The 12,990-nt window shown below is 41.6% G+C and overlaps 1 protein-coding gene across 1 annotated transcript in view; it reads right to left on the minus strand.

The window, feature by feature from the left end:
* The window catches only part of nxn (nucleoredoxin), a 51,490-nt gene that overhangs the window by 8,187 nt on the left and 30,313 nt on the right, over positions 1-12,990 (minus strand). The window contains exons 2-5 of the mRNA XM_079679379.1: positions 4,873-4,990; positions 2,221-2,354; positions 988-1,088; positions 761-867 (exon numbers count right to left, since the gene is read on the minus strand). Coding sequence (XP_079535505.1) covers positions 761-867; positions 988-1,088; positions 2,221-2,354; positions 4,873-4,990 — 460 coding nt within the window. The remainder of the gene's footprint in view (positions 1-760; positions 868-987; positions 1,089-2,220; positions 2,355-4,872; positions 4,991-12,990) is intronic.

The following is a 12,990-nucleotide window of genomic DNA, read 5'->3' on the forward strand; positions in this document are numbered from 1 at the left end:
CCTTTTTTTACCCGTTTCTGCCTCTATGTCTGCTTGTATCTGTTATCTACCCTTCTTTTGACCACAGGTGATTGACTCGCACCATCCTTTTGATCAAAACCTTGTGCTCTATTGACAGTCTTATCAAAAACAGACACCATCCGGGACCATACGTGTACATGAGAGAGTGTGTTCCTGTCTGCGCATGTGGTCTGAAGTCAACAGAGGTGGGGGCCATACTAAACTGCATTGATTTAAAATGTGGGAGGGGGGCAGTGTTGACTCATCTTCCAGGCATTCCTCACATATTTTTGCAGGAGAGGCTTAGAGCCAGCTCTTGCTAATTTCATCCACAGCCCTGTGCCCTGTGCCCTGTGCACACACACACACACACACACACACACACACACACACACACACACACACACACACACACACACACACACACACACACACACACACACACACACACACACACACACACACACACACACACACACACACACACACACACACACACACACACACACACACACACACACACACACACACACACACACACACACACACCAGGAGAAATAGAGCAAGGCAGAGGGAGAGGCGAAGCACTTCCGTAGCGGACAAGACTGTAAACTTGATAAGCAGCCCACATTCCTCCAGCAGCGAAGCAATCTGTCAGCCATTGCGCCAGTGTTTCGGTGAGTGGTGTAAAAAAGCCTGGAACAAAACATTTATCTTGACTCTCTCCTCTCAGCTTGAAGATCAGGAAGTGGTTTTGTACCTTGTATTCCATAAAGTCTGTTGAGTCGTGACCGGCGACCCTCGTCCGAATACGGCACGGCCAACCAGGGCATCTCGCTGAAGTACTGCTTAAAGGACTCCTCTGACCTGGAGAGGAAAGCACCAAACAGATGGTGATTGAATAGAAAATAAGTATTCTCTTTATTACATAGACGGATGTGTCAGTATGTATCAAAAAATGATCTTGTCTAGATTGGTGCATTTTACCTGTCAGCGCTGACAAACACGATCTCAAACTTCTGACCCGCCTCTTTGACGGTTTGATATGATTCCACCAAGACCCGGGTCAAACTGCGGCAAGGAGGGCACTGATGCAGAGAGAAGAGGGGATAAAAGGGATTGTTGAAGGGAGTGAAAATACAGTACAAAAAAAAATCAAGTATGATGGGTTGCTGCAGCAGCTTCCATTACTTTGGGTATTTTCAAAATGTCTTTCCATGTGACACTGGATATATTATGTCAAGCACTTCCAATGATCCAGTCATGAATACTCATCAAACTGACACAAAGGTACTGTGGCAGTGTGAAGTACATATCGTCGATCAATACATTGCTCATTGATTGACCACTTCCTCTGTTACTCAAAAGAAGTAAATGCAGTTTATTGCAGTTCTGCTGTATTATAGTTTGCACAATGTGGTGTCAATATTTCTTTGTATTAGTCATGTGGGCTATTCTTTGATGATGTTGGTGACTACACTTCTAGCTTCAGTTTTATTTTAATGACTTAAAAGAAAAATTCCTTAACACTGCAGGCCAAAAAGCAAATGTGTGCCAAAAAAGAAAAACCCTTCTGTGTTAATGGATTCCAAGTCTACGTACTGGCATTTCATGTTTTTAAAATTACTTTAATAGCGGATAGATTTACATGAGTAACCAGGGGGAACGTGGTGTATAAAGAAAACCAAATAAACTCCTGTAATGACTTTTGTGACTTGTTCTATTCAATTTCGTAAGGGTCTGGGGTTAGAGCCAGCCTCCTGGCGTCTCCTCTCTCTGAGGCTGCGGCTCTGGCAGCTGCTGAGCCGACTGGCCCCTGTGGCCTGCTGCATCTCATCAGGAACAGTCCTCCTTTCACGCATCAACGAGTCATGACCTTCCCTGGCTATCAGCAGGTCCAGCAGTAAAGAGACAATAGGGATGATGTCATTGGGGTGGGGAGACCAATGCCTTCTTTTAAAAAAGGTCCAGAGGTGGTGGTGATAGGACTGACAGGGATAGCTAAGCACAGTCAGTGTAAACAGGCCAACACAATGGAGTCGCCTCCACCCTGCTGCTACTCTTCTCTTATCAGTCTTGACTGACTGCTGTCTCTTCCTGGTCCACTCTGCTGGTCATATCCTTTCTTTTCCCAATGTTTTGATTTTTCTGGCGGCTACGAGGCCAGAAATAAAAAAAACAGGCTTCTCTTTGTCCTTTTTCTCTGCTTCCTGTACTCACCCAGTGTGCCGAGAAGTACACTCCCACGTAGTGTCCCTCCAGAGAGGTGCCGTCTGCCGTCTGCCTGTTGTTCCTGAGCAGAGGCCCTGCCACCACCTCTGCAAATGGCTTTGGCCCCCAGGGGAACTCCAGGCCTGGGAGAGGGTAGGGGGGCAAGAGAAGAGATGGATGGAAAAGAAAAGAATCAGTAAGAGGAAGATAAGAAATCAATCTAGCTAGTCTGTGAAGCACAGCCATTCTGAGCTATGCTAACATTAGCATGCTAACATGCTCACAATGAAAATGTTAAAATGCTGATTTTGACTAGGTATAGTATTACCATGGTGTACATTTCACTTTAGGAGGATAATAATAATAATAATAATAATAAGATGAGGCTGAAAATAATGTTACTTGTAATTTGTCATAAACCAAAATACTGTAGACAATCAAATGTTGACCTCATGTTGGTGCTAGATAAATAGTAAGGTGTATTACAAATCAAATAGTTGTCCAAATATTTGCGTCTGGACACGGCACCAGAGTAGTTTAAAAACATGTGTCAGGCAAGTTGGTGAACCGAATTAGGTCTGCAACTAACACTTTCTTTAGTCATTGATTCATCCAAATCCAAGGCGACATCTTCAAAAGGTCCTGCTTCGTATGACCAAAGACCATTGATAATCAATTCACATTCGATGAAAATGTTGGCATTCTCTTCACTTTTTTCAAATTATCGAAAAAGATAAATGCATTTTTTAAATGATTTAATTAGTTATCACTTAATAAATGCGTTGCCTATTCTATACAACTTAAAACCAGACATTGTTTATTTCCGGTTCTTGGTTAACAAAAAGTTCTGTATACATTACATACAGGTTTTTTTAAATCACATCTAGTACTGTAAATACAGCCATGCCTCTTGAGCAAATACAGGTTGCAAGAAATACTTCCTTCCAGCTCTCTTTCGCACTTTATTGTTACCATCAAGCTTTAGAGATGTATTTGGAACTAAAAAAGGAGGTACTCATAAAAAACCTTGTATGGCTGCATCATAATGGGCTCTTTATGCAAGCGTGGTTGTCCAGGGATTCATTAGGCGGGCATGACACGTTTGCACCACACATACACGGCCTTTTATTGTTGTCCTGATTGTAAAAGTGCACTCCATCTTTCCGCTGCAGGCTAGTCTGCCGCCACTCAAGTTCGGTCTTTCAAGGAGAGTGAAAGGCTGAGAGCCCAGAATCGTTCAAATGCCCCTCCCAGTCTCGATGCATAGCAAACTCTTAATTCCATATCCCTTTTCCAAGCTGTAGCTGAATTGATTTGTCATGTCAGAAACTACTCTTTGTCTGCCTTTCAAATAATATGAAAATGAAAACACATCAAAATGTAAAAAAATGAAAATAATTGGGAGCCTGTTAAATGGTTATCCGGCTACATCTAGTTTGGAAGAACAGCCATTGATAATTCTGCAGGCTGGGACTGGCTTTCACTAGCCAGTGAGCAAAATGTGTCACAATCCTCATGTGAAACCCATTCTGCTTCACCGCAGCACTTCCACAGAGCCGCTGTGCTCTTTTCTCTCATGACTAAGGAGTTCTTTCACGCTGACCTAGCTGGACCTGAAAAGGTAATGCTTTTTTAAAATGTAGATCTTCACAGTCACAGCCACAGAGGACGTCCTGTGCACAGGGAAAGGAATGCAAGTTCACTCTTGTTAATTCCCTGCCTTCACTTCAAAGTGCAGAAATGATAGGGTTTTCGGATGAGGGAGTAAAACATGGCCACGCTATAATATTCATCCAGCACCCTAATTACGGCAGCATCAACACAAACACGTAATCGCAAAATGTTTCGTCCAAATGCTGAATGATGTGGCAGTATCTCCACAGGGAACTGTGAGCAGGCATTTGGTAAACATCATTACAGAGAATGAGTGTTGTGACTGTGTGTATGCAGGTGTGACTTCTGTCCTCATCAATATCTTGGTTTACTTTCATTTCTGAAGCTAATCGAACATATCTATGTTGGGTACAACACACTGTGGTAGTTAGACCAATTGGAATAATATATTATGTTACAATGTTAGGTTTTATTAGTATTGTTCTAACTAATGTTAGTTTAATATTAAAGCATCACTCAACAGTTTCTTTATTTCACATTTTTTAAATCGCAAAAATTGGAAATGAATTAAAATAGGGGGAATAGAAATGCCAGAAATCCCCCAAAAGGTCTTTTTTTACATTAAAGTTGCTCATTCATGCCCCCTTGCCTCAGGGGAATGTTCCTACCTGCAGTAGTTTTATAAGGGACAGGTGTAACGTTAAAGTAGAAAAGCTGATGTGAACCCAGAGCAAGGGTGTGCAAATTGTTGCTGTTTTGATGACCAAGAATGTAACCCAAAAATCCAGGGTTACAGTGGTTTAAACAAGTGTGTGAGAAATGGATGCATGTTGTTCTGTCTTTTTGACCCTTAAATGTCTATTACCTAATTTAGAGGTTGTATTTTTAGGGCTGAATGGTTAGTGTCGGGGGTTAAGGTTAACCATTTATTAAAGAGGATTAAGGTCGGAGCTCGAGGTCAGGGGACAAAAATAAATCAGCATGATGCATTCACTTATAATAGCCAACATGTGTATGTGTGCGTGCTGCAGAGACCACCAATCTCACCTTTAGGGTCATCTCTGACCACCAGTAGACCATTTCGACACACCACCTTCCCCGTAGAGGCATCCACGAACACCAGAGATGGTATACTGGTTACCTTGTACTTGTTCCACAGCTTCATCTGAGGAGGGGAAAAAATGAGAGTACAAATTGGAAAAAAATGTAATGGAAAGATCATATTTAATTCAATTTCAGAGCTGGAAAAACCCGGTCTCAGTTCACTTGCGTACTAAAATACTGCAGTATTAAAAAAACGAATGGAAACAAATACATATAGTAGTTTAAAAGGTCAAACAGAATATCAACCTGTCCAACAAGAGTGGGAAAAGAGACTCAGGAGAATAGGTACAATAAAAGAGGATACCCTCAGTTGACTTAGAGGGGTGAGAAGCACACTGCTGAGGGTGAACTGGAGCAAAGTAATGCTGTCCATGCTGTGTCATGAACAAGATTTAAAGCATGCTGGAAAAAAAATACATTTCTGAATCCTTCTTGAATGTCTAGCAGTGCAATTATAAGAGCTTCTTGGATAAAAAATTCAAGCTTAAATAAGCATTTACGAGTGTCCTTTGACCTTTATTGTCATTATAAAAAACAAGTTGTTATGAATACGACCTGATAAAGTCAGAAATGATCCTTGTTAGCCTAAGATCTGTGCATGAACTGACACTGTCAGTGTAGTCCTCAACATCAAAGAACAGATCAAGCATTTAACATATCTGAGACTCACTTTCCATATCACAGAGAAAAGTCAGCCTTGTGAAGTGAGGCTGAGCAATGTTGCTGCTTCAGCATTTGCAGGAAAGGGAGAAGGGGATTCCTCGCATGAAATTCAGATACCAGATCAGACATTCAGACATTAAGTGAAAATGAGAAATATAGTTTCACCTCTTTTATTTGTCAAATATCCCATAACTTACAAGCATAGCAGAGTATACTAATAGCGAGGTATATACAAAAGTGATTTAATCTTTGCCAGATAAACATATTTCACACTGCATCATCTGTGTCATACAGAGGTTGACCACAGGCCCTTCCTAAAAGCAGGTCAAACGGTTCGTCCACAAGACAAGACGACCCAGAGCCTCCCGACAATGTTGGTCTGGAAGTCCCTCAAAAGCAAACTGCAGTGTCTGCCACAGTCAACAGTTTTACCACACGCTCCACGCTGCTCTGGAAACTCAATCTGGTCTCACAAATTGATGGGGTTTAGGGGCATTAACTGTGACTGTCTCCGGAAAGCTAACGTGCCTGACACTGCATCTGTGTGACTGCAGCCATTTCACTTGGCCGCCTGCTGCTGTCGTGCGGGGTTGATGATGTGAGATTTAGAACCGGATTTAGCCGAAAGAGTGAGAGAGGGACACAAGAGAAGGAACAAAAGCTGAGTGATAAGGTGATTTGTTCCGCACTTGCACTAAAATGTCAAGAAATGTATTCCTATGTCAAGGCACAGTGGAATCGGCACTGAGGGAAAAAAAACAAAAAACAAAAAAACAATCGTTTTATTTCATATAGTAGTGAAAGCCATAATCGTAATCGCGATTAAAATATGATTCATTGAGCAGCCCTATCTCAAGCAGCAGAAAAGAGACGTATAGCAACCTCAGAGGAAGAACCAGTTTTTCCTCATGTTTGCCTGGTGCTTTGGCTCCAGCTCAGAGTAGCCCTAGGATGCTAAATTCTGTAAAATTGTGATTTTGAGTTAAAATTGAAATGTCTGTTATGATTTCTGGGGAAGAGGAAGTCTGACTTGAAACAACAAAAGCTATATGTGTTGGAGTCTTTCACAAACAACATAATTGCAACACATAAATCTTCCTTTAAAACATAAAAGACAATAGCTATTACCCTAACATCGTCCTTCTAGTCAAATTGAGAAAACATGAGGATCACATTCCCCAAAACACCAAGTCATTATCAAAAGCCACAGGCTGTCTATTATATCTGAGACAATAAATACAGAATGTGAACTTCCATCATACTGTCAAATCTGCTCTAATCCCTTGTTTTGAGAAAAACAGCTTCCATCTCTTTGTCATTTTGGCATTGTTTCTGATTATGATCATTCATATCCATTTGAGGAAGTGATTTACATTTCTCCGCTTAACATCATTTTATCTTTAATATACAGTGTTTTGGACAGCTGGTGGGATCAAAATCATGTTTCATTTTTTTTCCTGGACAAAAACATCAACTGAGAAAAAAATGCAGAAGATTAATTCATCACAGATTTCTGTTGGAGACATATAAAACTTTCTGTATCAAAATTAACAAGGGAACTTCTCACAGGTTGTCTTCACTGCATCAAGATTGCATGTCGCTATCTGGCTTTCTCTAAGGGCGCATCTATTCATTATCAATATCAACAGACTGTGAAACCATATAGCAAAGCAGGAGGCCTGGCTATAACGTTACACACAGGTTTAAAGATGCCAATAACCCCTGCAGAGAGCCCACCAACTGCTAAGACTCTAGGGAGAGCTGGGATCCATACTAACAATCCATTAACTCTCGTGAACATGCAGACATTAGCCTCACACTAAGCCCAGTGCCCATCATGCTAATTGGATCACGCATGGCTGCACATCCATAACCAGAAGAGCAGCAAATCAAGCCGTAGAGGGGGCAGAAGATCGGAGAGCATGGACATACCAAGGTGGAAATCTCATTGTCCCAGTGATCAAAGGAAATGCAGGTTTTTTAAAAACATTTTTTTAGATGTAGCTACTTTTTTCTGATGGGATCAATGTCTGCTTTAATGTCCTACCTGTACGTTGGTATTCTGAACTGCAAGAAAACAACCAACATTTATATGGTAAATGTCATGCGTAGAAAACACTTTAATGCCCCTTTGCACTGTTGCACTTTAGGGCCATGTTCTGCTTTTTGAAAAATTAGGTTTGCTTACATCTACCCCCAAGAGATTTGAGGGTTAAAAGTGTGTAATCTGAACAAGTCGTTTCGGTTTTGAACCAGTCTGTGTTGAAAACCTGAGCAGTCTGCCCTGTCAGTAACCAGTAGGGCTCTGCAGCGGCTCTGGTGGTGTGTGTGTGTGTGTGTGTGTGTGTGCGTGTCGAGAGAACTAGAGTGGAAGAAATGTCATCACTCAACGAGCCCAATTCATCTATCACTGTTGGAGCCCCATCTTCTCAGAGATCTAGTTTAGGCCTGAGGCATCTGCCAGACGCTCCCATTGCTGCTTCATTACAAGAGCGAAACTACAAAGGAAAGTCAGCCATTTACAACAGGGGACATGAGAGGTATCCTGCTGTGACGCTGATAGCAGCACAGTCCTTTATCTCTGAGTATTATGCGAGGGACCAATGATGATAATCCAATTCTTATCTTGAAAAAGAAAAAGGGGGGATTCGACCAAATGTTCGTGTTATTCCTTCTATTTCATCCAGATAAGCAACTTGGACTATTCCCAACTGCTCGAGTGGATTTATGGAATTTAATTTAACCTACGCAATAATTCTCAATGGCATTTATTATTGTATTGTAGAAATGTTCCTGCATATAATTTGTGTATTCATGTAAAGAGGAATTTCTTGGTACAGTTCAAAGCAGAGATTAAAAAATAAAACTGATGGACTCTAACATAGGACACAGAGGGAATCACATTCTAGTTTGATTTGATTTAAATCTTCAAAAGAGGAGTTTTTCCAAATAAAATTCAAACTTGTTCAATGATCTGATGCACGAGGAGATCAAAGTCAGGTGGTCAATGGCTTCTTCCTGATTGATGTTGGCTGTAAGTGTGTGAAGCTATTTGTAAGAAGATGGACCGACCAGCCTCCCACAAGACGTGTTCAACACAAGCATTCGTCTTTAACTGGGACGTTTGTATTGAGAGTGCCTGCAGGCGGTATGATCTCTGACCGTAAAGACTTACAGTAGTGGTGAGTAGGGGCGAGCGGGCCGTACTGGACTCTCCGTTAACCTTTTGGCAGGCACTAACAAAAGCTTCTCTAAAAACCCCCGGGCAACATCTATAACTTGATCTGCAAATGGATTTAATCCAACATGTTTTTGCACATAAGCAGCAACAGCTCATTCACAACGCACCAATCAGCTTTTAGGTTAAAGTCTTAAACATTTTATTCTGGGTCTATGGTTGAACTCCAGTCTACTAACTCATTAATATCTCCCTAGCTACACCACTGTAACTCCCTTTTGGCTGGGCCCCTGCAGCCAGAGTTGACTTACATTCCTCCGAACTGCCCCCCCCACCTCTGCTCAATCTGCTCCTGAGGCTCTCAGGAACTGCCTGTATCCACTTCAAAACCCTGCTGCTGCTCTTCAGGGCTACAAAGGGAGCCCTCCCCTCCTACCTCTTTGCCGTACTTCAGCCTACCCTAAGCAGGCTAGTGTGTGTTACTTCACGCTTCAATCTGTGACGCTCCGACTAGACTATCACTTTACCCGGTCAAGGGTCTTCTCCGCTCCCTCTGTGATGAAATACACATCTCAAAGCCAGTGACAGCTGCACAGCCGCTGCCCTTTCTCCATGCTACACTGATGACCTCTCTCTTTATGTGCTTCATCTCGCTTTTCTTGTCGTTTTGCATTACATAAAAGCACCACAGAAGTATGCGTTCATCTTTTACTATAACAGATTTCTGCTCATCAAGGGGGTAAAACCCGCCGCCGCTGCATCTGTAAAGCCGTTGTGTCCTTGGGCAAGACACTTCACCTGAACTTGCTCCTGTGGGTATTGTCCACAGTAGATGACCATTACATGTATGTATGATCTGTATATGTAATGTGTATTTGTAAAGCGCTTTGAGTCATTGATAAAGCGCTATAATAAATATAAGGATTATTATTATTATCTGTTGTCACATGATTTTATAGAATGTTAAAATCAACCCAATTGTTCTGTTTTCCAGCCACTTCCATTTTGACCCTTCAGTGTCAGCAATATTCCTAACATTTAAAAAAAAAGAAAGGCATCTCACTCAAGCATACTTCAATGTGCTCTTTACAGAGGCTCATCCTGCACTATACATCCATTATGATGAGCAAATGCTCTTCCCCCAAAATTGTCTTCTGAAAGGCAAAAAGCTGCTGCTATCTCATGTGTTTTATTAATCCTATAACATTCTCCGGTAGAGACATTTTGGTGGTGGATCCTCTAAGAACGCAGACGGGATTCACTGGCTAAATTGCCTTTTTTCCGATAAAAAAGCCCCCCCCCCCGTTGCCACGGCAACCACACCCCCTCTCCACCACAAAGTCAGGACATGTCACCGAGTGCCAGACACATTGTGGGCTCTTAGTTAATAATTCAGTGATAAATTAACGGTTTTGTGAGGAAAACAGGTGCCAGAATGTCAGAGGGCTTAGGGGAAATAACCCAGCAGAAAAATAGGGAGAGAGAGGGAGAGAGAAAAACAGCAAGAGAGGGAGGTGTGGGTGTCTCCTCCTTTGCCTTGTTAGGAGGCACAAAAGCCACCCCCTGAATACAGGCCTCTAAATCCAAACTTGGACCCTGTATGGCAATAAGTGTTCATGTAGTAAAGAATGCAGCGTAAAAAGCAGGGGGGATTGTAAAGGATTAAAAAGCCAGGGCTCAATAGGTATCAAGGCATTGTCTCTCCACAGGCGTGAGGCCTACATTTGGCAAGGTCAAAGGTCAGGACTGCAGGGGGTGCATTCTTCACTCCCAGTGGTGTTTAGTCCATCCTGCCTGCCTCCCTACAGACTTAATGTTTTTTATTTCTCTCTCCATCTAGTCCTCTGTCTTTATAGTAGAGCAACGTGTAAACCCATTTCACACTGGCCATATAAACACTGAAGTGGATTTATTCATGCATGCTAGACATTTTCAACCACAAACATGCTTCTTCATCCGGACGAGAATGAAAATCATGTGATTTGAGGCTGTTTATCATGTGATACATGTAACAATTCTGACTTTAACTTAAATAACATTCCAGTAGAAAGCAGCATGTTGCCTTGTGCCATCCTATCACCAGAAAACACTTCAGCAACCACTACGGTAGTTTATTTTGTGTTCGACCATGGGAAAACAAACAAACATTGCCATGCCTCAGCTTTCCGTTCTTGCAACAGAAAATCATAGTCATTTCTTAAACAATGACCTCTTGATTTCAGACAGATGAAACTATTCTTCGAATTTCAGAGTCTGCAACAGTTTGCTGAGAGAATGTAGGGACTGAAGCCACCAAGCCAAATAAGTTGATGTTAGCTTCATAAATTGGTTCAAATGTAACTTGTAAGCCAAATGCATAAATTAGCATGACACATGACCCCTGACTTAAAGCTAAAGGAATTTTTCCTTAGTGTTTTTATTGATTAAATTCTGATGAACTCAAGTCGGTGGTGATGATTTACCTTGACTTTATCACAGGATAACAGCTCGTTGTTGTGTGAATATTGTGTCATGATTTCTCAGTTATTGTCACTCACACCTACACTCACCACCATCAGTCTGCGTTTCATCAACAGGAGGCCTGCAGGGTCTAACAGACAGACAGACAGCGATAATATGAAGCTGCTCTGGCTCCGAACCAGCTGGACCGGCTCTATCAGTTACCTCAGTGTGACCCTCTGAGACTGGCATTATAAACTCAGTCATCTGCCAACTCATGACTTGGAAAGCCCGGTGCATTTTTAGAGTTTGTGTGTTTGCCAAAAGGTAATAGCCTACAACACACTATACTCTTTGTCAAATGTATTCCATTAAAGTGTGGAGTGATTTGGGTCTTGAATAAAGAAAATAACTTTGTATAACCTCATTAAGACTATGCCTCTGAACTTGGGGAATCTCAGGCTATTACATATTAATAATGAGACAAAACACATTAGAATAAGCCTTTCAGCTCAACCTGATTTTTGTGCTTGCTCTTTTTACACTTGCTGCTCGATTAGCTACGCTCAGCAAACAGACCCACAGCAGCCGTGCATTAATTCTACCCATAAGCCTCCACTTTTCTATTTCTGTGGTACCCTAGTTTCCTGGAGTGCCGACGGAGTAAGGGGTGGGGGGGGTTTGGGTGTCGGGTTTAGACAGCTTCCCTGTTGTGCCCTCTGTTTGACCCCACATTTAACTCCCACCACCCCTCCTCGTGCTAAAGCCCTGGGAGCAGCTCAATCCCGATCCCATCACACACATTAATATTTATGGAAATGCAAAGGGAACATTTCAGACACATTATCAGAATTTTGTGAATAATCAAGGCAGCTCTGAATTCTATAAACGACAATCTATGTAACACATATTTACATTTAGTTGGCTGGTTAGCGCTCCATTGTGTATTATGTCTGCACTTACCCATTTAGCCAATCTGCATAGGATATACAGTAAAAAACTGCATGAATGCAATTCCAGTATGGTTTATAATGGTATTCAAATTGGGACTATGTTATCCTGGCAAAACTGAACAAAAGCAAACCATATACACATAATATAGACTTCCTTTTCAAAACAAAGGGACCTTATATGGTGCTGTGTTAACAATATTAAAAACTAATGTTTTCATCATTTAATAAAGTTGGCTCATTTACGCATAAAAAGCCAAGATTGTGACGCTGGATGCGGCCTTGGAAGAAAAGGGAAACACAAAGAATGTATGGTAAACATGTTTGTAGTAAAGGCATTATGCTATTTCACCTGTGTATTTCACTTCAATTCAAGCCATAACCTTTTTATTGCAAGCATGAACAAAGGATTTTACTAGTTTCTCTTATAATCTTTGTTTGTTTCAGTTCGAATTCCAAAGGTGCACATGACTAATTCCACCAACGACGTCATCCTAAAAATACTTGATATGGTTTATGTATGAGATATATTCAAGATAAAAAAAACTAACATACCCAATAAGTGCAGGGATGTTGAGAAACTGTGCACTTGGCAGGGTTTTTTAATATTTGTGGTCCTTTTGTACCCTCAACAGCTGGAAAGGAACCTCATAAATCTAAATCACAATGACTCTTCCTCATGAAACAAACACAGTAGGATATATATACACTATATATAGACATATGAGCCCGACAGCCACCCTCTGTCCCAGGAAGTAGAGTACAACTTTTCACGTAACATAAAAGCTATATTGCCGCTGTGGGCTACGATGCACAATAGTGGGCTGCAAC

The sequence above is a fragment of the Notothenia rossii genome (genome assembly GCF_949606895.1).
Source record: "Notothenia rossii genome assembly, chromosome: 4".
Lineage (NCBI taxonomy): Eukaryota > Metazoa > Chordata > Actinopteri > Perciformes > Nototheniidae > Notothenia > Notothenia rossii.